Source organism: Ictalurus furcatus, chromosome 27 (genome assembly GCF_023375685.1).
Source record: "Ictalurus furcatus strain D&B chromosome 27, Billie_1.0, whole genome shotgun sequence".
Lineage (NCBI taxonomy): Eukaryota > Metazoa > Chordata > Actinopteri > Siluriformes > Ictaluridae > Ictalurus > Ictalurus furcatus.
The window spans coordinates 10,861,863-10,889,815 of record NC_071281.1 but is presented as its reverse complement, the minus strand read 5'-3'; the positions used below and the strand labels follow the sequence as shown (position 1 = coordinate 10,889,815).

At 37.9% G+C, this 27,953-nt stretch overlaps 2 protein-coding genes across 4 annotated transcripts in view; one reads left to right on the top strand and one right to left on the bottom strand.

Annotated features, from left to right (window-relative positions):
* Positions 1–13,524, top strand: part of dpy19l3 (dpy-19 like C-mannosyltransferase 3) — a 64,640-nt gene extending 51,116 nt beyond the window's left edge. For all 3 annotated transcript variants that reach the window (XM_053616526.1, XM_053616523.1, XM_053616524.1), the window contains 3 exons: positions 4,418–4,550; positions 5,139–5,297; positions 12,893–13,524. In XM_053616526.1, coding sequence (XP_053472501.1) covers positions 4,418–4,550; positions 5,139–5,297; positions 12,893–13,081 — 481 coding nt within the window. In that variant the 3' untranslated portion in view covers positions 13,082–13,524. The remainder of the gene's footprint in view (positions 1–4,417; positions 4,551–5,138; positions 5,298–12,892) is intronic.
* A 5,373-nt stretch (positions 13,525–18,897) lies between these two features.
* The window catches only part of si:ch211-186j3.6 (neural-cadherin), a 270,148-nt gene continuing 261,092 nt past the window's right edge, over positions 18,898–27,953 (bottom strand). The window contains exons 32-33 of the mRNA XM_053617155.1: positions 21,456–21,610; positions 18,898–19,724 (exon numbers count right to left, since the gene is read on the bottom strand). Of these exons, the coding sequence (XP_053473130.1) occupies positions 19,170–19,724; positions 21,456–21,610 (710 nt within the window). The 3' untranslated portion in view covers positions 18,898–19,169. The remainder of the gene's footprint in view (positions 19,725–21,455; positions 21,611–27,953) is intronic.

Here is a 27,953-nt window from a genome sequence, read left to right as displayed (position 1 = left end):
CAAGTTGGTATTACAATCTAATCATTATTTCTATGCATATTATCCAACTCATATAAACCATATAAACCTGAATGCTAACTGGGTATAATTATTTTCAGCCGAGGTTTAAAGAGAGGGTGTGGCTTAAAGTGATTAACACCCTATATAAGGTGTGCATAATTATTAGGCAGCTTCTTTACTTCAGGAAAACGAGATTTAACTGAGACTGAAAAGTCAAAAATTGTAACATGCCTATCAGAGGGATGCAACACACTTCAGAGTGCAAAACTGTTGAGGCGTGACAACCGGACAATCAAATGCTTTGTGATGAATACTCAACAGGTTCTCAAAAAACGAGTAGAGAAGAAAAGAGGCAAGTTGACTTTAAAAGACTTTAAAAGAAGAAAAAATGTGAGGTTACCAGCAACCTGTTAGCCTCCAGTGCCACCATATTTCAGAACTGCAACCTTTCAGGAGTGCTCAGAGACATGGCTAAGGTAAAAAAAAAAAAAAAGGCTAAAACCCCACCACCACAGAATAAGACTTACAAGCTAAAGCATCATGACTGGGCCAAGAAATACCTGAAGACGGATTTGTCAAAGGTTTTATGGACAGATGAAATGAGAGTGACTCTAGATGGACCAGATGGGTGGGCCTGTGCGTGGATCACTAATGGGCACAGAGTGCCAGTTTGAGTGAGGCACTAGCAAGGTGTAGGAGGGGTACTGCTGTGTGCTGGTATCATTAATGATGTGCTAGTTGGACCTTTTCAGGTTGAAAATGGACTGAAAATCAACTCCCAAACCCACTGCCAGTTTCCAGAAGACATTTTTTCAAGCAGTGATACAAGAAGAAGAAGAAGAAGCAGCTTTCAAGAAGGCCATGATCTTTATGCAGGACAATGCTTCAGCAAGGTACACCACTGCTTGGCTAGCCAGCAAAGGCAACAAAGATGACAGAATGATGACCTGGCCCAATTCCTCATCTGGCTTAAATCCTATTTAGAACTTCTGCGCCATTCTCAAGTGTGAGCTTTACAGTGAGGGAAGACTATTAACCTCTTTGAACAACATTTGGGAGGCTGTGGTGGCTGCCTCAGATAAAATTGGTCGTGAACAGATCAAGAAACTGACAGATTAAATGGATGGAACGCTCATTGTGGTTATTGGAAAGAAAGGTGGCTGTGGTCACCACTGAATATATTGAAGGTCCAAAATAGTTTTTTGTTAATTGTTTTATGTTATTTTGTATTAGTTATTGGTTAGATAATACTTTAAGACTGAAGAATAAAAAGTGAAAAAAAAAAATCATTTGAAATTTAGTTGCCTAATAATTGTGCACACTAAAAGTTTCCTACTAACTGTGCACGCTAATAATTTCCAATGAGAAATACACATATATTTTTTTCTTTGTTAAACATTCAATTTTGATGCAAAATAAACATTTAGGATCAACTAAGACCGTTGTATTTCTTCAATAATAAAATTAGCTGAGAAATACCATTTGCCTAATAAATTTGTTACTTGGTTGTGTCCAGTATTTGGTCATTAATATAATGATCAGTACCAGTGTATTATAAAAATAAAATAATAAAAATAAAATAATAAAGACACATGCATCTTCCTGCCTGACAGTGACTGGCAAGGTCAATGTTCTTATCCCAGTAGCTTTAATATTAATGCAATTAATCAATTTTTATAATGCCAGCAAGGTGCAAACTAACATGAGCTGACATTTATGCAAGAGAATATAATACAGGAATAAAATATAAAAATGCAAATCAGCCAAGGGCCAGAAGGATCTCTTGTCAATATAGAGTTAATTAAGCAGAACTGACCCTCCTTCCTTTCCCATGGCAGGAAGTAGCCCAGACAAGAGGGTCAAAGGTTAGTCCTTCATAGCAATTCTTGTCTTTAGGTCTGGAGCTGAAAAGGAAAATGACGGATGATGAATTTTACGTCCACTTTGGATAAATCACATGAGATACAGGATTGAAAAGCTGTTTTGAAAGAGGACACCACCACTCTCTTGTGGTGCTGGCAGATAATCAGGTTGTTTTCCTTTTTAATATTGATAATGCAATGACTTGGGCAGAAGGGAGCACTCAGCCTTGAGCAGGAATTATAGGATTTATGGAAAATCATGTGCACATTCACATATGTGAAAAATATGAAGACATGCTCATATAGTTTGTTGTAGCTTAATCCTCCCTCTGGACTGAATGTGGAGCTGGTGGTGTATAAAAGCACACATCTGCTATTTAGCCACTAAATCCTGCCTCCCACATGTCTTCTCGGCTGTAGAGCTTTGGGGTGGGTGGGTGTGGGTCTGTGTGAGTGGGTGTGTAGCTGTAACAGCAGCAATGCCATTCCGTTCTGTACTTGGTGGTTTGCTTCTTCAAAGTCTTCCCTCAGGAGTCCAATAGGACCTCGTTTTCTTCTCACATTAGCCAGCGCCAGAGGACAAGTCGCTCTGCCTCCCACTGACAAATGGCAACCCCTGCGTAGTCTATTACTGCTAGAATCTTTACTTTCATTCTTCTTTTCTCACTTGCTCTCCCTCACTAGCCCATTTCTTCTTCAGTGTTCTTCATCTCTCTCTTGCCGTATCTTTCTTTCCTTCCTTCTCTCTGTCTCCGCTTGATTAGAGGTGAGGATGTCGCCAAAGAGTGGGGCAGACTGAACGCTGAGAGATAGCCTATTGTAATTGTAGCCATTTTTCAACCTTGTTCAACTCTGCCAGTGTATCACTCAGCTCTAATTGAAAGCTCGTGTAGTGTCATTGTGTGTGTGTTAAGCGTAGAAGTGAGGGTGTATTTGTACAGTATGTAACTGTCACCTCCTTGATTCTTCCTTATTGACCTGGCTGAAAGTCTTCTGAGGTTCTTCGAGGACAAATTACCCAGTACGCAACACTCCTGCTTTGTAATGGAACATTCCTCCAAATGCGTGCCTGTCATAATAAAGCATTCCTGCCAGCCAAACATCTGTCATGATGACACTGTCTTTTGCGCTCAGTGTGCACTCTAAGTAGACACTATCACCTCATTTTTGAGACTAACACCAACGGTTTTTGTGCCTTGTTGTTAATAGCAATAGCTGTTCTTGGTGAAGGATTGTGAGAATGGCTATAGTTTGGCATGATTTAGATACATTTAGCAGAGGTGTCAACATCTACGATTTAGCCGTAGCATTTATGATTATGATTTTTGACCCAGTCATAGGGCGATATGAGAGCTACCTGAAAGATTACATGTCAGCCCAAATGGTAATTACATTTACCTGATTTTATTTAAGTGAACTTTGACCTGTGAATTCCTGCCCCTTGCTCATAATACAAAACAAAAAGACATGACTCTAATCTCTTTGGTCAGTAAAACAAGTATTATTAAATAGGTTGTTGTTGGGGTTTTTTTTGGGTGGGTGGGGGGCGGGGGTTGTTAGCAACACTGGCTCCGCATTTTGCGATGTCTTGAATGTTAAATATTTCAATAAAAATTCCTTATTTATCAGTCAGACAGTGTTTAAAGCTATTAGCTATTAAAACTATCTGTGCTTCAGATCAGTTACACACCGATTCTGTTTAAAACAAATGTTGTGGATTTCATTGTAATCTCTATCTTATTTGTAGCTTAGGGGGCATTACCATGGACAAAACACTAGCACACAGTGAGAAATGAATAAACACCCTGTTTCAAAAGTCACTCAAAATAGCAACCTACCATTTGTTGCATTTTTGTAGAGTGCATTCATGAATTCAAGTAACTGGGCTACTTATTCAGATGGAAGATTTTATTTTTTTTTTGGTCTTCATTTTCACCTCATTCAACATGGATAACACAAAACCTCTAAAAGTTGCATAAAACTGTATAAAAATAGTTCTAATATCTTTACAGTAGAGAGGACCTGTTGTAGTTTTGAATTTGGTGCCTTTAGGCATTCATTATAAGTGAGTTTTGACTCAATGGGCTTTCTGTTCTTTTCTCACTACAGAGAAATTACAGTGTGTTGAAATTATTGTCACTGTTAATCGTCCATATGTTACCCATGGGGTAGATAAAGATTAAATAAGTTTAAATAAATAAATAAATAAATAAATAAGCACTGTGTTACTCCTTTAAAAACTGTTAGACAGCACTTATTGTAATGATGCCGTGTGTAACCCTCTAAAGCAGCCGAATGAGCCTTAAAAGTGATGATCACGTCCCAAATGTCTCCAATAGGAGCGTTTTGCACATGAGTAATGAGAGCGTATACTCGAGTGTGCGCCCTCCTGCCGAGCCAGTTAACGTTCTTCCCTTCTGTTTGAAATGAATGTCAGCAGCTGACTACAGCTTTCTGTGCGATTCCAACACACACTCATTTATACACACATATACACACAAACGCATAAATGTTAATGAAACATGAAAAATAAGTGAACTCTGTTCTCTGCACAGCTCCAAGACCCCCAAGCGTGCGGTGTTTGCAGGCAGTATGCAGCTTCTGGCTGGAATAAAGCTGTGCACAGGCCGAGTGCTGACCAACCACCCGCACTATGAAGACCAAGCACTGCGGGAAAGGACCAGGCAGGTAAGATTTCTGATTTTTCCTTCATTCCTGCTCATTTATACATAAACAAAGAGCATTGGGGTTTTTTTATTCATTCATTTCTTTATTTTTTTAATATGTGAACCACTCCTGGTGAATACTTAATGACGCAGAGCTCAGATTCTGCTGCACTACCATACACACATTAGGCATGAACGGAACCAGGCAGGATGGACTAACAGTCGGACATTTTTTATGATTTTATATTATGATCGATGATGGATCAAGGTGGATCAGGCTTGTCAGTGCCCATCCTCTTGCCCCTCTCACCCTTCTTTTTTTTTTTTTTTTTTAATTTTTTTTTTTTTTTTTTTTAAGAGGACGTATGATGTATTTGGACACACTCGGTAGTACAGATTAATCGATCTGCTTCTGAGACTATTAAGCTCAACATGAATGTTGAGGCAGGTTGGGGCACAAGATTTTGGAAAGGTTCTGGCCTCAGTAGTGCTTTCACACTTCGCCTGCTTATTTTGCGTAACTCTTCTCATACTAGTTACAGAGCCGGTGATATTTGTTTTGTCTAAATTATTCCTTCTTCCCCATGTCTCCTGTATCCGTCTCCTGCAGGTGTATCAGATCTACGCACGTCAGTCTGCTGAAGAGGTGCACAGGCTCCTGCGTTCTATAGGAGCAGACTACGTGGTGTTAGAGGACAGCATCTGCTACGAGCGCCGTCACAGCCGTGGCTGCAGACTGAGGGATCTGCTCGACCTGGCCAATGGACATGTAGGTCACTCACCCCAACAGCACTCTCCAGTCCCACAGCTTTCTTCTTGCACTCACTAGTACAGTTCATTCTAAGTAATGAAATTTTCCGAGATTAAAAACAAACCTCTCTTTTTTTTGTGTTTTGTTTTGTATAAACAAACAATGTCTTCCCAAGCCAGCAGGTGCTGCTTTGATTATTATTAGCTATTGTGTTATTTCTTGTGTGATTCACACTTCCGTGCTTAAATGTCATATTGTTCTTATAATTAAGGGTAGTTCAGTTATTAAGATGCTGCTGTTTTTGTTCATATCATTAGCTTTTTTAACATGTAAAAACCAAGAGTTACAGATTTACAAATTTATCAGAGTAAGTGTAAGTCTGCTTTCACAGTAGGTGTTTTTTTCCTCTTAATCTTCTGGGAAGCAGCCCCATAGGATTGAGGGGGAAAAACTCTGAGGCTTTTTTTTTCCCCTTGAAGTTGTTCAGAAAAGTTCAACTTTCAAAAAAGTGCTGAGTGACGTTGAATGCTTTTTTCTTCTTCTTATCTCCAGACCAAACACATCATAGCTCTAAGAGCAAGCAAGAAACAAGCAAAAAAAAACCAAAATGGAGGACAAAGTGCAGATAGAAACGTTTGTCTTGTTAGTCTTGTTCGGAGATTTACAACATATTGAATTCAAATATACTTCACTTCCGATATTCCAGCAGTGCAGCGCAACTAAAAATACCAGCTTGTCTATTTTTGGGACATTCACGCCTACACAATAAAATGTGAACTGGGATTTTTTTTCCCCCTGTATTTACTGGGTTTATTTTTAGTGTTTGTGCGTGTGCTGTGATAAGGATTCAGCAATGGTAAAATGTGAAATCTACCTTGTATAATTTCTTCTGTTCAGCCATAAAAGAATCCTTTATTTATGTAAGCTGAGAGGTGCATTTGCATACACACTGTAGTCTCAGTCTCAGACATGCCGCCCACAGGACATAGAGAGTCTGATATCTCCTGTACACTTTTCTGGTTAGAAACTGATTGCTTTTAGGTTAGAAACTGATTGCTTTCTGCACTTCCATGTGGAAGTTTCCAGCAAGGATGCAAACTTTAGAACACAGCAATAGCTCGATGAGCTATTTGGAGCAATGTGTAGTCACTGGATAAAATAGTGTTGATGGAATTATGTCTTTAAAAGTTGAATGAAGCAGTCAGTGTTTGGTAAACCTAGTCACATCTGTCAGTGGGTTGTGGGAAATCTTTTGGTGATCTGCCATGCCAGACAAATTGTCTCATTTTCTGACAGTAGGTGGTTCTTGGTCATGTTTATTTGGCAAAATGTACCAGACTCTTTAGTGAAGCTAAAAATTTGACTTGCTAGCCTGTACTCACTGCAAGCAAGAAGCAGGCTATGTCCCAAACAATGTTATCTTTCTATTAATAATACAAGTGCCAAATGGTGGTGGAATATTTTGATATGCAGTACTTTATGTATGCTATTGTGTAGTTGGGGACTGCCTAGTGTCCTAATATTGACTAGTGGCCACTACTTAATTTAAAATGACATTTTAGGAATAAATATGACTTCTGGCATTCCAACAATGCAAAGTTTCATTAATCCTTTCATTTTTTCCTGAAAGAAAAGAAACTTTTCTCATTTGTTACGTATATATTTCATCCTCCAAGTACAGACCCAGGTCCCTTTCTATTAGGACAGCACTACACTGGCAAAACAGCCAGTGTAACTGTAAGGAGGGGTCATAGTTTTGCTTTTTAAACGTTTTTAAAAGTTCATTATTTTGTTTATTGGGTGTAATAGAATAGGTTAACATGATTTGATGCTTAAAAACACATTATTTTTCACATACTATACATTATTGCAGTACCTCCATTCCCAGGTTTCTCTATTGAGTTCCGGTTTCTCCAGAGCCCCGCCTTCTGAAAAGCCCAGAGTGCACTGATTGGCCAACTGACCCATTGCGTTGTGATTGGCCAAAAACTTCAAGCGTGTGTCGGAAATGAAATGCCCCTTACCATAATGGCGAGCTTCAGCTTTCAAGGCTTCTAAAGCAATTCTTAGTTCCTAAGCAACACAGTTAATAATGTTGTTGGTTTTACCATATCAGTTCGAGCCCAAGTCAGTTTCAGAAAATCAGATGATTAAGCAGATCAACACGACTTGAGCAGAACATTTCACAGTGGTAAGTTTTTATTTTGTAACTCTCTTAGAATTTCAGATACAATGTTATAACGGTTTAATTTGGTTTATGAAATTGACAGACAAAAGGACACAAAATACAGACAGGTAACCGTGTCACGGGAATGTGTGTTACTCTGCACGTTTATAGGTAAAAATTCACACAGCTGGATATCAAAACTTTAGCTAACACGTTAGTAGAGGTCTACAAAGGAGCCCTGGGCCACAACACAAAACTCCGAACAGTCAATAGCAGATACTTAATAAAATAATCAAACTTACTTACAGGTTCTGATTCAGATGTAGAAGATTGTCCAAACAAAGTGGAAATTGCTCATTTTTCAGGGGTTGCCTTCGTATATAGCCTGTCTTGTACTCTCCCAGTACAACGTTTGGGTTGTACTGCTCATGGACAGCGTTATAAATAAACAGTAACTGTTCATCCGTTTTCGGAAGGCCAATCAAAAGGGTTTTGCTTTCGCACCGAAACACACAGCGTCTCCACGACATGGCGCCAACACAATTCACTGAAGCCTCGCCTTCTTTCTTCGTGGCTGCCTTTGGGCAGAATTATGCTAATATTTCACATAGCGACGTAGACGTTTGCGGAAGTAATATCTGGACTTCGATTGAGGCATTTTAGGCAGGTCTGGAGCAGTGTTCTCTGTTAGATAGAATAAATCCCTTTGGGGGAGACTATAGCTTTGTAACTTTGCAGATCTTATACATGCACAAACAGGTACATTACACAACCAAAAAAAGGACAACATTAAAAAGCATAATATGACCCCTTTAAATGACTTGGGTTTAATTACAGTAACAAGCTAATTCAAACAGCACATTTCTGTATAGGTTTGGAACAGCAACAGGTTGCAATGCTGACTGTTTCTGCTTGTTTTGACAGGAAAGGTTTTCAAAGAGCCTGCTATTAGCTAACTGATTTACAAGAGCAAGCGGACATTACCTCCAAACTCATGTCAGTTGCTACCGATAAACTGTAGAATAAAATCACTGGTCTGAAACTTCTCTAAGCTCTTACAGTTGAATATGTTGCCCTATTTCTTCCTCGTGTTCTACATCAGAAGCTCTGTGCATCAGCTAATTAATATTCATGAACGTGCAGGGTCTGCTTATGAATATTCATGACTAGTCGGTCATATTTATGACTAATGGACTCAAAAAATAGGCTGCAATATTTTGTTACAAATGCACATGATTTGCATGGTAAATATCGCTTATTATATGTTTCATAGACACCAAGCAATAAGACAGTAAAATTCCTGAAGCTGAGATTGCACTTTTAAAGTGTTAATATGTCTGAATAGAGCTAAGCATGATGTGAGAATAAAGCATAAAATTGCTTTAGTTGTCATTAAATCTCATCAGGTCTCACAGACATCACTCCTACTGCTAACAGAGACTACTTTGAAAGGGTTTCATTACAGATTTGATGGAAGTTGTGCATCTCACCTCCTCTGATGTTCACGACTCAGTCAGGGGGAAAAAAATCCCTCGTTCGTTTGATGTAGCTAGATGAATCATTGGCAGATGGGGTTTCTCCAGACTGTCTTGTTCAACGGATGTGGTGCCGTACACAGCATGCGTTCTTCACTTTGTTTTCATATTAAATGCAATGCAATTTCTTATACAAACACGTGAAATAAATTTCGATCTTTATAGATATCTCTGGACAGGCTCGATGGAGCTCCAGCATAGTGTTGCAGGTGAAGTGTGTTTAGATTCAAATTGGTGCCTCTGGTCTTTCTGATACTGGTGTTTGGCATGTGAATGGTCTGATTAATTTTTGTTATTTAAAAGTTGGAGGCTTTTAGGCCAAATGTCCTTATCTTTATTGAAAATCAGTACAGATGAAACAGATTGCATCTAATTATATATAATTTTAAACTAGCTATAATTAACACCATTTCCTCAGCACATTTAAAGCTTACTCGCTTAAACGTCTTTCACATTCCATACCAGAGACATCATCGGCATACTTCTACTTCCAATGTACGGTATTGGCATCATTCCCACACACACACACACTTGGCTTAAGTGTTACAAACCTATGAATAAATGGATTTGTTGGAATTTACTTTTCAAACCCTTTAATTTATTTATCAAGTGCATCATCTTTCTGCGTATGCTGTGTTCCCAATTCGTTCATAAATAATGCATCCTGTACTGTACCACTCATACCCTGAAAATTTTCGTCCTTGACATGAACAGTCAACAACTCCTTCATTTCTGAATGATTCTAATCTCCAGACATTCCTTATTCCTTTATAATTCAATTTCTGTAGTAGGTAGGGAATCTGTAGTAGGTCAGCATCTTTCCTGATAATGTATCAACTTTTGTTCGTGCATGAGCCTCTGGCTAATTACCTAGGAATTGTTCCAGGTCTCATCCCTAAAGATTGTGTGTTACCCTACCAACCTTGGCTTGCATCCACACTTAACCGTTTCCTTTTTCATTTCTGCCTAAAAGTACATGTGAGATTAAAATGGGCATACGGATTAAGCAGAATGTCCCATCCAATGTAAAAACAGAGGTCAATTCCAGTAACAGTAAATTGTGCTTCACACTCCAAGCATGAACCAATAGAAAAGAAGATGATGAACTGTGATCTTTTCTTCTGGAAAAATGAAAGAACTGCCAATTATTAATTCAAGCTTACTTTGAATATTTTGTATTATTTTTAATGCTGCTCTTCACTGGTAGATACAAAAAAAATCAATCAATCAAACAATCTAGCTAGTTAGCTAACTACCACTATGCCCAGATGTTGTTTTTCTAGTTGTCATCACTGGCTAGAATTAATTTACATGCTACATTTTCGCTGCATTTTACTTGAAGCCCCTTTTAAATACTATAGTGAATATAATAAAGGAAATGAAAATGGCATTTATTCTTTATTTAGGTGGCTTGTAATCTATAAGGAGTACCAGATTTCTACATGAGATGAAATAAAATAGCTAGGGGAACCTAGAGTGTGAGTGTTGCCTTAGAGCCATTACATAGACTTGTTACATCTCCAATGAACAATTATAGAAATAAGCACAGTGGAGAATACATGGCAAGAGATCTGAGACCATTCCTCCATGCAGAATCTCTCCAGATCCTTCAAATCTCGAGGTCCAACCAATTAAACCATTTTTGTGTTGATTTTGATGTATGTTTTGGATCATTGTCCTGCTGAAAGATCCAACTACAGCCCATTTTAAGCTTTCTGGCAGAGGCAGTCAGTTTTCATTTAATATCTGTTGATATTTGATAGAGTCCATGTTGCCATGTATCCTGACAAAATGTCCAGGTCCTCTGGCAGAAAAACAGCCCCAAAACATTAAAGTGCTACCACCATATTTAACCGTGGGCATGAGGTACTTTTCCAAATGGCTAACTCTCTGTGTGCGCCAAAACCACCTCTGGTGTTTATTGCCAAAAAGCTCTGTTTTGGTTTCATCTGACCATAGAACCCGATCCTATTTGAAGTTCCAGTAGTGTCTGGCACACTGACGAACTCTTGAGTTTGTTTTTGGATGAGAGTAGAGGCTTTTTTCTTTGAACCCTTCCAAACAACTTGTAGTGATGTAGGTGACTTCGGATTGTAGTTTTGGAGACTTTCTGACTCCAAGACGTAACTAATTTCTGCAATTCTCCAGATGTGATCCTTTTTGGCCGCTTGAACCATCCTCTTCACAGAGCGTTGAGACAGTATAGATATGTTCAATTCCAGGTTGATTCATAACATTTCCAGTTGACTGGAACATCTTAATTATTGCCCTGATGATGGAAATGGGCATTTTCAATGCTTGTGCTATTTTCTTGTAGCCGCTTCCCATTTTGGGCTCAACAACCTTTTCTTGCACATCACAGCTATATTCCTTGGTCTTACCCATTATGATGAATGACTAAGGGAATTTGGCCTGTGTGTTACCTCATATTTATACCCCTGGAAACAGGAAGTTATGGTTAAGAGATTTCCTATTCCTAGTCACCCAGGTATACTAAAAAAATATAAAATATGAATGGGAATATATATTTTTCTCATATGAATTCATAGGGGTGCCAGTAATTGTTGCACCCCTATATTTTTAACAAAGATATATTATTTATTTATTTATTGATTTATTTTGATGAACCTGTGCTGTGTTTGTAATTGTTTGATATCCATAAGAGCAGAATATTTTTGTGATTTTTTTTTTTTTTTTTAAGTTAAAAAATAAAGACAATTTTTCACAGCCGTCTTTGCTCATATTTACGAAAGGTGCCAATATTAGTGGAGAGCACTGTATTAATGCTCTTGTTCTAATATGTTATCATTCGAAGACCACAATGAAAAAACGATCACAAAACTGTATTTTTGGAGTTGTGTATCCATGGCTGTTGAGTGAGCATCGAAGAAGGATCTTATAAATGTACTTGGATGATAGAAAGATCAGGGTCACAGAATTTCCCATTTAAAATAAAGCCATGCTATGACAAAATGATCCAGTCCAGTCCAGTCACATGACCGAAATCAGCCAATAAGCTTTGAGTAATGGTGGACGCCCAGCTGAGTGAATTTCATTGTTAACTTACTGTCAGATTTCTTTAACATATCTCATTAGTAATTGCTCTAATATTAATGTAATAATGTAATATGATATTAATAATTAATTAATATTAATAATTAATAATATTCAAGTTGAGATTGATGTATAATGTATATTCTGTGAGTTTTCAGTATTTAAATGATGTTGATGATGCTCAGTTGAATAAATTAGTATAAGTTCATCACTGTATTACTGTGAATACCCACGAAAGAAAGATCAGAGTCCACGCAAGCATTTTTTCATGCTTCAATTAACACAGTGTAAACAATAATGGCTGATAACTTTTGGTGTCTTCATAAAGACTATGAATGGGTTTAGTGAACATATCATCAAGATTTTCTTTGTTCTCAACTATTATGACATAAGAAGGTTCTGAACTTTTAAATTCACGGTGATGTTTCATGTGAGGAGATGTTTATTTAACATTTTCGAGTGTCAGAGAACTTCCAGTTTCTCTCTAACATGAGCAGCTGCAGGGTTTTTGTCATTAATTTCAAGGGAGAGAAAAAAAATAAGCTGGTTAGAAAATGACTGTTTTGCACTGTAACCTGGAACTAACTTTGTCTTGTGGATGTTCCGCAACATTTTACGTATAAACGGATCAAATATATGAATATAAATTAAATATTGTTTATTAATAAACCAACAGTACAAGAGGAACACCTCAAGGATGTGCTGTTATCGGTAAATAATTAACTTAAAGGTGGCATCACACCATCCTATCACTGATTAATTTCCTGTAACAGCACACCCTATCATGTTTTGTTCTTTGCCTATCCTTCACTTGCTTAGCTCCATTTATTTATTTATTTATTTATTTATTGCCTCAGATCATGGACGGACCTGGAGAGAACGACCCTGACTTGGTTCCCGCATCTCACCCACGGTTTTGCCAAGCAATAAAGACCGGTGATCCGCCCTATTCCACCCTCTTCACCCGTGTCTTTCACAATAAAACTTTTAATGTCTACAAGTTAAAGAAATCAAAGAAGAAAGGCAAAAAGGATGGGGGTGTGTAGACGAAGGACAGTGCCTCCTCCAAATCAGCCACCCGCCTCGTTGCTGCCTGTGAGGAATGTTTAGTGAGTGAGTGATCACAGTAGGAGTGTATTGTGTGTGTGTGTGTGTGTGTGTGTGTGTGTGTGTGTGTGTGTGTGTGTGTGTACGGATACCTGATTAATCCAGTGCAGGCGGATGATGTGGGGTGTGTATGAGACTCTCTAAAGCAACAGGAGCTCATGTTTAAAGAACAGCAAGCGAGACAGTGAGTGAACATGAGATGAAAAAACATTTTTTTTCTTTCCCTCACCATCTGTTTTTCCTTCATCCTCACTCCCTCGACATGATCTAATGCATTAAACATGTTTACACATATGTTACTAAAACATACTTATTGAACAGAAGCATGTTACACTATGTCCTTCTGTTTTCTCTACACTTTTCTTCTATTTGTCATGTTCTGAATGAGATGGGGGGGGGGGGGATGTGGCATGGGTTTCCACAAAAAAAAAAGAAAAGGGAAAAAAAAAAGAAACTCCATGTGATAGTCAGAGAATCTGTCTGAACTATCGGGATAATTGTTGTCATTACACTGTAGCTGGAGTCATAGCTCACTGTCGGAGCACGTTTCCATGCACATGTCCACAAGCGTACATCTGCTGCTCTTCTAACAGTGACTAATAAGAGGCAGACTTGATCACGGGTTCAGCAGAAGTGCCATAAATTCTCACTGTAATGCCTAACGGCTCTAGCACTGTGAATATCATTGCTTTTTTGTTCCATTTAATTAGCTGGAGTATAATTTAGTGCTTGGCACATTGCCATGAGCGATGGCAGAAGAACGATGAATTCGATTTTTTTTTTTTTAATGTAAAGACTATTGTGTAAGATTTTAACTGAATTAACAAATGCTGGTAGATTTAGTACGAATATACGACATTCACTTGCATAGATGACGCATCTAAAGTGTGAAACGGCTACAAAAAATCTTTATATACAGGGTGGTGTAATATATTGCGTGTTATTTGCAAGAAACGAATCCAAACTAATGGTGTTACTTGTTTGTTTTTGTTTTTTTATTATTATTGTTCCATTAAGTCTACTAAGTCTTTTATGAATTTGCTATTTGCAAGCATTTTCCCAATCAGCTCATTGCAGCAACCAAAATCTAAGCACAATTCAGCGCAATTTAATTTGAATGTGTTCTTTGGCCTGTTTTCAGGCCTAGGGTGCTACTGAAATATATTCAGTTATGGATTGCATCATCATGCCCTAAATTAATTCTTTGATGTTCTTCACAACATCTGTAACAGAAATCCTCAGTGGAATACATTCATACATAGACCCGCTTGGTCATTTCATAAAGAGATCCTTAGTTCATGCTGTGTGAAATCAGCAGGTCGAAATAAAGCTGTGTGTTATGATAGAGATAAGGTACGAGAGCCCTGTGTTTTATTACTGCACTCACGGCATTGATTACAATGGAACATTTCAATTTAACGCTCTGAGGCCCTGATTTACTAAAGGTGTGCGTGTGTCAAAATGTGCAAGCTGATTTAATAAGCGCCTCTGTGGAGGATGGTGTTCTTCGAATTAGCAAAATAATATGTTCATTTTATGTGTTTGCCCTAACAAATATGCAGTTTGTGGCATTTTTTTTTTACCTAGAAGTGCAAAATACAGGGTGTCTTTACAAATGGGTTTGTTTTACACTTGCAGTGTGATTTTTCTAACCTAAAAGTCACAGTGGGGTTGACAGTTACAGAGGCAAATTAATACAACCGAATTTGTGAAAGGCAAAATATATCCATTTAAGAAACCTTGATATGGGGAGTGTTTATCGAAATTCTACTTTAGTATCTCAGAATTATAGCTTAACAGTACTATGGTGAGTTTGAACTAGATATCTGTCATTTATTCGTGAAAAGATTCTTATTCACATTTACAGTTGAGGTCATTAGTTTACATATGCCTTACATACTGTAAAATGTTCATTTGTTTGTTTTGTTTTTTTATTTAGTCCTGCCCTGAATAAGCTATTCCACATAACATATGTGTGGATATAGGACATAAGACACAATAATAACTGAATTTACACAAATGAACCAGTTCAAAACGTTACATGCGCTTAATTCTTAATACTGTGTGTGGCTAGCTGGATGATCAATGAGAACAATTTACACCGATGATCCTGTTAAAAAGTTTACACCCCCTGGCTCTTAATGTATCGTGTCGCCTTCTTGAGCATCAGTGAATGTTTGCACCTTTTGTAATAGTTGTGTATGAGTCCGTCAGTTGTCCTCAGTGTGAAAAGATGGATCTCAACATCATAGAGCTCCTGTTGGAAAGAGGTCAAATATGCAGAATATGCTGGAAGAAGCAAAGAATGTGCAGGACCTGGAGGATATTTCTGAAGAACAGTGGGCAGTTTAACTGCTCAGGACAAACAAGAGACTCACGAACAACTATCACAAAAACAGTCATTGATCATCCAGGTAACGACACACAGTATTAAGAATTAAGTGTATGTAAACTTTTGAACTGGTTCATTTGTGTAAATTCAGTCATTATTGTGTTTTGTGGAATATATATAAACATCTATTATGCAAAATAGCTTTTGCAGGGCAGCACTACATTTGTTTGTTTTATTTTGCTTTCACGTTGTATTTTGAACAGTTTTCGCCTCCTGTATTTAATGTGATGTGTAATTATCCACAAGGGTGAACAAATCACTAGGGATAATCAGATTTTGTGTACAGGCTATTAGTTTTTTACATGTAGCACTGTGTGACTCTATAACACAGTTGTGTATTTGTGGTAATAAAGATGCTATCCAGTATCTTGTACAGTATCTTGTACAGTATGTGTGATATGAGAACAGAACAGCACAGCTCTCAGGCATTATGAGCCTTCATGACGTTACTTTTTTATATAAATACTATGTGCTACTTGATTGTATAATTATTAATTTCCATTCATCTGCTTCATCTGATCTAGCCAACTTGCTCACCATTACTTTATTATGTTGATCACTTTTGTAGCCTATTTGATTAGGCTAAAAAATTTCTGGCCAATCAAAACATAAGAATGGGCATTCCACTTTCCCAGTAGGTTAGCTATTGGAGATTTTAGCACTTATTTGGTCTTATTTGGTCTGGTAGTAAATCAGGGTCTTAGTCGTATATCTGAGATCATTATTTCACTTGTCAGGATGGCAAAGGGACATTATATTTGTTTTGGATCCTCGGGCATTGTTCAATGAAGGTGCTAAATTGCACTAGCTTGTAAAAGCTGTAATGTTTTGAGTGTACGAGTAGTTATAAAGATCCTCATATAAAAGCTTAAATGTTTACCTTTTGTGTTTTCTAATAAAAGGATTTGTTAGTTGAGTGCTCCATCTTGATTCCTTCGTTGTTCAAATTTCAGACACCATGACATCTTAAATATATGCAGCTCAAGCAGGCACTAATAAAGAAAACATCTCATTGTTATTCTTCCCAAACGATTACAAACTGAACACTGCTCATTATCGTTTGTGAGGTTTTTCATTTTTTTCCCCCATTTTCCCTCAGTATTGAATGCTAAATTAAATAATAAGGCACACACACACACACACACACACACACAATTTTACCCTAATCAAGCAATTCAGAGTGTATGCAAATTTATATATGCCAATTGGAAATGACCTCAACCTTAGACACATCATCATGCTACAGATATTTGCATATTGGAACCTAATAGGCTCTTGTGTTTTATGATGCAGTACCACTTCCCTGCCACATGTTAGATTTCCTAATGAAATTTACAGATACTGCTTTCTGTGTTTTGCATTTTGACCAATATGCCCAATTACAATAATTCTCCCCCAGAAAACATTTAATCATTAATACAAGAGAAAGAACTTAAATAGTGGCCTTGAAAAATAAACAGATATAGAGATAGATAACACTGAAACAAGAATAGTAGTAAATAACTTTATTCATTGAGAAAGAAAAATGCAAAACGTCAATATATTTTCATCCACTGAAAGAAATATGCTTTAAAAAAGGAAAATGATAAAATACAAGCTCACGTTCAACAGCAGAAGCTTGATATCTTGATATTCCTCAAATGGGATCTTGATATTTCTTTGAAAAGCAGTAAGTTTCTTTGATATGTACAAATGAGGTAAAAACAGCTCACAATATGCAGTACTATATATTCACCACAAAAAAATATGTTTGTGAAATTAAGATGACACTGATCTGTCTGAGATGATAGAAAACCTGGGAGAACATTTGTGTCTCTCAAATGTTATTTTCACCTCACAACTTTTTTTCCCCCCTCTTCAATCGTGTTATGAGGATGAATCTGAACAGCAGTCCTGTTGGATCCTTTATCTTGTCTGTGAAAACGCGAGTACCGTTTCCGAGTTTATGTTGCTGCCTCTGGAAAAATTGGCACTTTTGAGATCCTTAATAAGAGTGACGACTTTTCCACCGACTTCTCCATCTCCCATGATGCTTTGGTTTGCAGCATGACAGTGAGCAATCAGTTCGTATTAGGATTAGCGCTCTGATGTCTTTTAGCACACTCCTACACACCACAGCTGCACTGTCATGCTCCACATTAAGAGCTGCACAACAAAACCCATGCCGGAATGAATGTGAAATAAGAAAAACGATGGAGAGTCAGAGGGGGAGAAACATAACCTCAGGATGCATAGAGTACAATGTTGGCATTTGCGACCTCACAGGAGGAGGCTCTGTGACTTTTCTATTTTCCATTTAAGATGGGCAAAAAGCGGCACAACAAACTTTCACGCCTTGTGCTGCTTCATGAACCCATTAAAATGGGCCGAGTTGAAATTCTTAGTGTCAGAAGCTAGAGGTTCGCTTACCTCCAACTTTTATTCGAAATGTTCTGGGCTGAATTCACCTTTATACCGAGGTTCATCAGGTTTCTCAGCAGGGTTCCGTGATGTGACAAAGGGAAAAAGTACTCACTTTCCAGTTATAGTTCTTTTGCCAGGAGTAAAAATGCCACACACTGTGCAGGTTTTTGTTAAGGACATAATGCTTCCTAAAGGGAGCAAAATGGAGTGGAACCTCACTAGTCTCGTACCACCGAGAGCAGCTCCTTCATATGAATTCAAGTCCCAACACCACCCAATAATGTGAACCAGTCTCGAAAAATGACATATGCACGTATATTCATGAAATGTATTTAGCTCTTTCATATAAACATTGTAGTAAAGGCCTCTTTAAAAACCTCATCTACATCCTCTAGGTTGCTCCAACATGGACCTCCACCTCCTGGGTCCCAAACACATTTGTATTCCGACTCTGCTCAAGAGATAGGGCACAATTTGTATTCCCATCCAACATTGTAGAAAAGGCTGAACAATAAGCCTGCTCTCAGCCTCATTTTCTTTAGTGCTTTGTACTACATCCTCCTCATTTTTTTCACAGACACTCCTTCCCTCCATCTGAAGGGGAGTTAAAATTTATGAGGAGTGTGGTGTGAATGAAAAAATAAGCTGTGACCGAGTTTGGAGGGTGTAACTGATGAACGTTGCAGGTACTTTGACAGCACAAGTAGTAAACGCGTTTAGAAAAGCAAACCAAGGAAGGCCATAGGAAAAAAAAAAGATCCCATCTTAAATTTCCAAGCAGTTTCCCATTTTATTCAAAACACTTATAGAATGCAGACATGTAGGACAGCACATAAGAAAAGATCAGAGTGTGAGGCTTTTCTCCAGTCGGACTGAAAGTTAACGGATGCTATCACTTTCCCTCACTGTCACCCACGAGTTGCGGCTGAAAAGTGTTTTTTTTTTTTTGCAGGGCAAGAATAAGTGTCATATATGGACGCGTATTTTTTTTGACTGGCATTTCCCATTTGTGGCTCATTGATAGTCCAGGGACACCAGGCTGTCTCCGTTTCATTCAGATCTCAGGAGAAATGTTTTGTAAAGAATCACAATCCCGGACAAGGACAGAAAGCAAAGCGGACCTTGTTGGGCTTTACAAAAAAAAATAAATTAATTCCCTGTGATTCTGTGTCCATCCCTGACGCTCAAATTTTCCAGAAGTGTAGTCATTCTGCTGCACATACAAAGAGCGCTTAGAGGTCGCTAGCCTCCGCCCTCTCATAAAGTGCTCGAAGTTTATCGAAGCGTGGCCCCCAATCTTTGAGGCACTCGTGTCCAGCAGCGCTGCTCTCATCCAGACCAGCTGAGCTGAAGGAACTGAGTGAACCGGCTGGAGAACCTCCGCCTTCAGTAGAGAACACCTGAAGAGAGTCAGCGGGTGCAGAGTCTGCGTGTTGCTCGGCATCTCGGATGATCTCGCATAAGTAGCGTGCTAGGTCCTGGCTGGAGAAGGACAAGCTCTTGCGGGCAAGCTGGGTGGTGCGGGCGGCTGCAGGGGCGGCACACTGGCCCTGGGCAGGAGCGTGGTTCAGGGGCACGTCTCTGCGCACGGTTGTACTACTGGATGATACAGAGGAAGTGCTAGTAGCTGTTGGAGCTCGGGATGGTGGGTCTGACTGATGGAGGTGGTGTTGTTGCTGCTGGATGGGGGCGTGATAATGATGGAGGGCTCGAGAGCGACTGTACTGCACTGACTGGGCTGGACTTGGCTGCAGGGACTTCTGCAGTTCTGCCATGTCATAAGCATTCTGAGAGAAATGAAGAAAAGAATGAGAAGAAAATTAAGAAATAAACAAGGTTTATTTGAAAGACATATCCATTAATTAAGGTTAATACAGCATGCTTTCTACAGCAGTTCTTTTTAATGTCAGCATATGAAATATGTAACATAAACAACTCTTGATCCATTGGCTAATAAGAGCAGAAGAAGAGACACTGGCAGCGTAAGAGGCTCTGTGTCTTCATTACAGAATGCATTCTTCTGTTAATCGTTAATGACATAAATCCTGACTCATGCCACTAATGCTAAAGCCTGATTACGCTACTATGAGTGCACCTGTTTTTCCACCTGAGAGAGAGAGAGAGAGAGAGAGAGAGAGAGAGAGAGAGTGGGTGTACTCTGATACTTTGGCATAGTGGAATTATTGTATTGTATTGTATTGTAGCTGTATTTGGACTTAAACCTGGAGTGGGTGTGGCCTAAACCAGAAGGGGTATTTGTTTATTTGTTGTTGTCAGCATGGTCGGTGAATTCTGGCTCTGGATCAGATTGTTGTTATTTTTAATCCTACTTGCACAGTTGCTATATTTGTTGCTACCTGCAAGTGATACTTTCTAATTAATTTAGTTGGTTAGGAACTTAGTTTGCAAAATAGTACTTTAACTAGCATGTTGCTATATATATATATATATATATATATATATATATATATATATATATATATATATATATATATATTAAATCCATGTCTCGTGGGGTTATTTTATATTATACTAACTGCAGGGTTTTTTAGACTGATAGTACTCTTAGTCCATGACCTAGTGAATCAGTATGAGGACATATTTATTGAAACTTCAAGTACTTCTGTATGTCCCTCTGGATAAGTTGCTCTGGATAAGGGCACCTGCTAAATGACATAAATGTAAAATGAAAATTTAAATATAAACAAACTAGTAGCCTGGCCAACACAACCCAGACCAGGCAATTAATAAGGATGAATGAAGTCACAATGTAAATAGATTCACGGTCTTTGCTTGTCTGCAAGCTTCATATCTGACTGTTTATTCTGAATAATGTATTTGTATTCAGTTACATCCCAAATGTATAGAGCAGTGTGAGTGCCCCAGGTATGGTTGTGTGATTACCTGTTGTTTGAAGACTCAGGTAAACAAAAGGCAATCAGGATGTGCATGTGGTAATCATGTTACACCTTGTGTTTCACATAACATCTGTCTGAATGTGGCAATGAGACGACGTACAATTATAGCCTAGACAAACCAATGTATCTACCACCTGCTGACATCAGTTGGCATTTCTTCTCACTCAGTGGCAATGCTTTATAGTCATCACTCTCTTCCCCACCCCCCCATCATGGGTAGAATAAACTTTTAGAGCTTTCTCCCCAGCGCATACACTTTCACAAAAAATGTCATGGGTAAAATGTCAAGCTGTCACGGTATCTTGAAACGTTCAGCTTTCAACAGTTTCGAGTTGGCATGAAAACCCGATCGGGTGGGCTGCTGATGTTAAAGGTTGCTGTGGAGACAGTTCCACATGAGCCGTCATGGCAACTGTGTTTCGGTCAGACTTTTTGGACGTCCCACCGTAGGTTGTCATAGCGACATGAGCCACTTATGTCTAACTTTAACATTCTGGCTATGGCATGGTATGCTGAAAAAAAATGCACACTTTCACAGTCATTGACAAGACGGTGCATTGTTAACAGTTTTAATCGAGCAGTCATTGAGGATGCATTCACCTGATCTTCCTCACCCCCTCCTTCCTCGTCATAGTTGAGCACGTTCTCGCGGATGTCCTCCCAGCCATCGTGATGAGCAGAAACGTGGTACACGCCCTCCTTCAGGCCCTTGTAGCTCCGCCAGCGTGTGTATAGAAAGATCCCCAGCAGCAGAACTGCAGACACAAACACACACACACACACGCACACACACACACACATGAATGAGAAAAAAAAAAACAACTTCTCAGCATTATTCCATGATGACTTTGGTCCTTCTGTGCCTGATCGTTACCATAAAGCTCAAACTAATAAGGTCAATGGAGTCCAATCGTAGGTCAGGGAACACTACTTTTAAGTTTAACTGCTACCTTGGAGCCAATTAAAGAGAATGATTATCTTAGCTTTATAACCTTTAACAGTGGACTCTGTAAACTGTTAGGTGGGAGCACATTATATAAGCATCAAATATTTACCAGCAGATTGTTGGTGTTTTCTGTAATCTGCTTGTTTTATTGGCTGGTTTCTTATATTCCTAATCCATCCAGAGTGGCTAACACTTTATAATAAGAGTACATGAATAATCATGTACTAATACCCGATTTGATACTAACTTAAATATGAGCTAATGATGAATTTAAGGCATGTACTAATTACAAACTAGTGAAGAGCTAACCTTAACGTCGGTAGGGACTTAACCTTAAGTAGGTTAGTACATGTTTGTTAGTTAATGTATTAATTAACACGTAGGGTAAACTAAATCAGACAAGCTTTATAAGAAAGAATATGAATTAAAGGTGAAAATTTTCCAATTTTTTATTATCGAACAGAAAGATGCACTAATAATAGTAATGAATAATTGAATAATTAATGATTTAAAGCCGGGAGACCCATTTGACTAAGATGCAGTAAAGCAGACAAAATAAACACAGCGGCATCAACGACTAAAAGACCGAAAAAATAATCTTATAAGAACACTGGTTTTAAATGTTAATAGATAATATGTCTGATAAATGAATAAATGTAACTGTATTAGTTTCACCCTTGTGGGCAAAGGAGCAGTGCCCCAGGCCCTATAGCCACCCAGAGCATGTCCTAGTACTACAGTGGGATTTGAAGAGAAGTGGAAGGAGAATGACACAAAATGGGTTGAGATGAAATTATTGGTGTTTATTATTAGTGTGTCTTTCTACGTTCGATAAGGAGAATCAATGTAAATTATGAAAGTAATCCAGTGCCCATCCACTGATGTTTTTATACACAGCTTATATTATATACACAGCCCTATACACAGCTCAAATTATATAAACAATTTGAAATGATATTTAATTCATATTCTTATTCTTATATCTTTCTTATAGAGCATGCTTGATTTTGTTTACCCCTAAGTGTTAATTAATACATTAACTACATGTACTACCATGTACTTAAGGTGGTCATTATTCACAAATGAATTCATAAGTCATGAGTCATGTCATAGTTAAGGTTAGCTCTTCATTAGTTTGTGATTAGTACATGCCTTAATTCATCATTAATTCATATTTAAGTGAGTATTAATTCTGGTATTAGTGCATGATTATTAATGTACTGTTAATATAAAATGTTACCCAGAGGGTTGTATCAGAAACATGTGGAAATACTGCATGTGCATTAAGTAGGGGTGTAATGCAGAGGCTTGTAATGCTATACAATTAGACAGAGGGGTACTTTAGCATCTACATACACAGGTATAAGCACAGAGGCAGTAATGATTTCATTACTGAAAGAGAACTCCATGTCAAGATCTTCTAGCTTCAACCGTTTCCAGACTCACACTGGCCTTTACAGTAGATTATTGGTATACAGTACTGTGCAAAAGTTTTAGCCACTCTATTTTTAGTACAAACTTTATTATAGATTTTTATTTTATGACTTCTACATTATCGAGTCAGTACAAAAACATGTTATATTTCCAAACATTAGTTTTACAGCACAAAATTAAATGTTACAGAATAATGTTTGTATGTCAGTAAAGAAAGCAGCATATTAAGTGGTAAGAGACACTTTTTAGACAAAAAAACTCAATGAAGGCTGCTGGGTTTTGCTGCAAATATAAGAAGCAAGAGCGACAGTCAAAGTCTCCAGAAGAACTGTGACTGGTTCTGCAAGACACTCAATAAAACTTACAGATCATTTCCTTATAAAACTGCACTAACTGTACCGGAGACTGCTGTTTTTAATCAAAGTTTACTGTTTACTTCTCTTTATAGTATTTTTTTTTTTTTAATGGAGAAACATTTAATTTCATTATTTTCGAAGGCATCTTTGCTCTACAGCATTTCTTTGCATGCGCCTAAGACTTTTGCACAGTACTGTATACACTCTGAACCTCAGTCTTCTTGCATTCTGAGCTTCCTCCAGCATTCTCACTCTCTCCCTCTCCTCTTGCTGATTGTTTTTCATAAGATTTCATGGCATTTTTCCATCTCTCTTTTTTCTGATGTCCCCTTTGCCTCTGAATCATTCTGTTTCTCATTCTGTTTCCTTCTCTGTTCCACTGAGGCTTTGTTCATGTAATGGCTGCTTTTGGACATTGAACACACAACTACTAGTAAACCTTCCAATCCAATCCTTAAGCAGTAAAATCAGTTAAACAATACTTGCTGCCATTAAAACTGTTCAAACTGTTAACAGTGATAACTATTTAAAACAAACACCAGGTGCTGGAAAAACATGAAGCTTTTTTCCCCCAGCCTTTTTCAATTATCCAAATGATTATGACAAAAACACTCATTTATTGTGCCAATGCCTGACAACTCCCAAAGAATCAGGAAGCCAAGCAATGAAATGACTTACTTATTTATTTATTTATTTATTTATTTATTTATTTATTTATTTATTTATTTAGGTATTCATTTATTTATTTTAAATCTCTCTGCTTTGGCAAATGTGCTTCACATAAATGAACATCAAGTATCTCCTCTTTAGAGATTTGTCATGCTGCGTTGGTGCCAAAGGAAGGTACTTACCCAAAGCCACGAGACATTTTTAGCTCCATTTTCTCCCCTAATCACTGCAAATAGGATTTCTGGCTCATACTGAAGGAGCAGTTTAAAAGGAGAGCAGTGTGCGTTCAAAGAGAAAGGTGGAAAGCAGTCCACTAATTGAATCGTCTTTCAGATAGAAACCTTTTTTCTCCTCCTTAGTCTTTCCACATTTATGAAAGCTGGCTGTATATGAACCACTCACTCTGCAGTGCTTATCAGAGAGAAGCAAGACAGTTGTGGTGATATCAAAGTCACAATGTGGCATATGGTTTGTGTTAAAACTGTCCTGAATCGTTTTTTTTTTTTTTTTTTTTACACATTTTAACACATTGTGTGAGATTATGACAGGATGTTCAGTTTGCCATAAGGAGAGTGTCTCTGCATGCCTATCTAACTCAAATGACACAGAAGCAGGTGGATGTATGTTCAGAGTAAGCAAGACAGTATTCCATATTTTTTGTAGACTTTGGCTAAACAGTCAACAAATTATGTTGTAACTTAAAAGAAATGATTAGACATACTAGGGCATATGAATACATTATTCAGAAATAATGATGTTTTCTTAATGTATACAAAAAAAAAAAAAAGCTTGCCAGGAAGGTTGACAGTAGAGACAAAGGGTGAAACTAGAAGTGTGTAACAAGGAAAAAAGGAAGGAAGGAATGTCAACACTGGATTTAGATTGGTTACTCATTCATTCTTAGTAGTTGCCTGGTCAGGGCTGAGGTGATTTAAATCAGGCTGATAGTTTGTTCAAGTTTTGGGAAATAGAACTGACTAAATTTGTTAAAATAATTATCACAGCCAGGTACAAAAAAATTAAGAAACAGTCCTGACCTCCAGCCAGGAAAAGCCGAAGAAAACCTCCCCTAAACTTGAAATTTTTTACTCAGGAACTCGGGGTAGACTTCTATGAGTTCTAACTATGATTTGTTCCGAGTTCACACTCGATGACGTCAAATCAACATGGCTGTGCACAGCATCAGAAGTGATCAAAGTAGCACGTCCTGCTCAGAATTATTGGCACCCCCGAATTTAGAATATCTTCAGAAATAAATGCAAATGAAACAATTTTGTATAATCAGAATATTTTAATAACATGTCCAAAGTTATTAAACAATAACAACAACAACAACAACAAAAGGCTTTCATATAGTGAAATTAAAAATACAGACAGGAATATACGCTGGACACAATTATTTTCACCTTTTACTAATATTTGGTTGCAGAACCTTTGGCAACAATGACAGCCTCTAAATGTTTCTTGTGACCATATAGAAGCTTCTTGCACCTGTCTCTTGGTATTTTCTGCCACTCTTCCATTGCTATGTGTTCAAGCTTTTTTATATTTGCAGGAGTCCTTTATGCAATGGTAGATTTCAGCTCTCTCCAAAGGTTTTCAATGGGATTTAGGTCAGGATTCATTGCTGGCCAGTATAAAACACTCCATCTTTCCTTGTCAGCCATTCTTTTGTGCTGTAAGATATGTGCTTCAGGTCATTGTCCTGTTGAAAGACCCAAGACCTTTGCCTCAAACCTAGTTTTCTGGCACTAGGTAACATATTTCACTCTGAAATGCCTTGGTAATCTTCTGATTTCATCATTCCTTTGATGCATTCAATGCCTCCAGTACCAGAGGCAGCAAAGCAGCCCCACAACATGATAGAATCTCCACCTTGTGTTACTTCAGGTAGGGTGTTCTTTTCCTTATGGGCTTCATTTTGTTGCCTGTAAACAAACTGATGCACTGCATTCCCAAAGAACTCTACTATGGTTTCATCTGTCCATAGAACATTATCCCAGAAAGACTGTGGCTTATCTATAAAAGAGTTTGCAAACCTTACTCTTGCCCTTTTGTGCCTTTCTTTCAATAGTGGTTTCCTCCTTGGCCTTCTCCCAAGGAGCCTTACTTGGTTCAGTGTACGGCATATGGCTGAAACCACCAATCCAGATTGCCCCAGGTCAGCCTGAAGCTCTTTAGATGTCTTGCGTGTTGTTTTTTCCATGGTCTGCACCAACCTTTGCAGACTTCTTTCATTAAGTTTCTTCTTAGCACCACATCCTGGAAGCATCTTAACAGTTTTGTGACTGTGGAACTTCTTGTGTTACGTTCTCCAGTGTATTTCTGTTTGCTCAATGTGCCATTCATGTATCTAGGTCGGTGGTGGGATGGGTTTCTTTTGCCCCTCCAGCCCCGCCTACTGTATGCGTCACGTTCCGGCTTGCCACTGGATGATCACATCTTGTCCAAGCCTGTTCCTGCCTTGTGCAATAGGATTGGTTGGCTGCACGTTTCCAGAGGTGTACTTAAGCCTCATCAGTCTCCATCCTGTGACAGATCACTGCCGTCGCTTTGTGTAGTGAGAAGTGCTTTATCTATGTTGATTTCGCCTGTGTATGACCTTTGAATTTTTAATTTCACTATGCGAAAGCCTTCTTGTTGTTCAATAACTTTGGACATGTTATTAAAATATTCTGATTATACAAAATTGGTTGATTTGCAATTTGTACTTACATTTCAGTGGTGCCAATGATTCTGAGCAGGAGTGTATATATATATATATATATATATATATATATATATATATATATATATATATATATATATATACACATATATACACACACACACACACACACACACACACCAGTATTTGCTTTAGATCAATCAACATACTGTGCAGACATATTTGCTTGTTAAATCTCTAACACTGACTGTGCAGTTTGCTGTTTGATGAGTACATCTCTCATCAGAGTAAGCTTGCTAGTTTGTTGCTAACAAAAGATGAACATGTTATTGTCCATGCTTTTTATTGCATTTTGTACCTTGAGGGCATGGAGGTTGAAAATTCTGTGATTACAAAACTATTACAAAAGGTGCAAACATTCACTGATGCTCAAGCCACAGGGGTGTACAATTTTAAACAGGATGATTGTGGTAAATTGTTATTATTTTGTCTTCTGGAAAACATCTTATGTAGCTTCTGAAGGGCAGTAATAAATGAAAAAATATATAAGATCTCTAAACAAAAGATACACAAAGGTTCATTTGTATAAATTCAGTTATTTTTATGTCTTGTGGACTATATGTAAACATCTGTTATGTGAAATAGCTTATTCAGGGCAGATTCTGCAAACATGGAGCAATAAACACATACACTTATCCAGCCAGAAACATACTGAGTTGTCTCCACCCCCAACTGAACTGTTGGTTCGACTCTGCCTATGTAGGAGGAGCTTGATCAGGTCTGACTCTTTTCAGACTTTTGTTTCTAAAGAGAGAGAGGCATACTTATTAATATTAAAAATAATAACTACCCAAGCACGATTTAAAAAATCAAACAAACAAGCGCAATAAAAAAAAAAAGTCAGTCCCACGCACATATCTAGTTACGAATGAAAATGAACTTTCCAGTGTTTCTGGGGGCAAAGTGATAGGATTCATATTTAAGAAAAAGTTTTTTAAATAAAATAAATAATAATCTAACCTTTG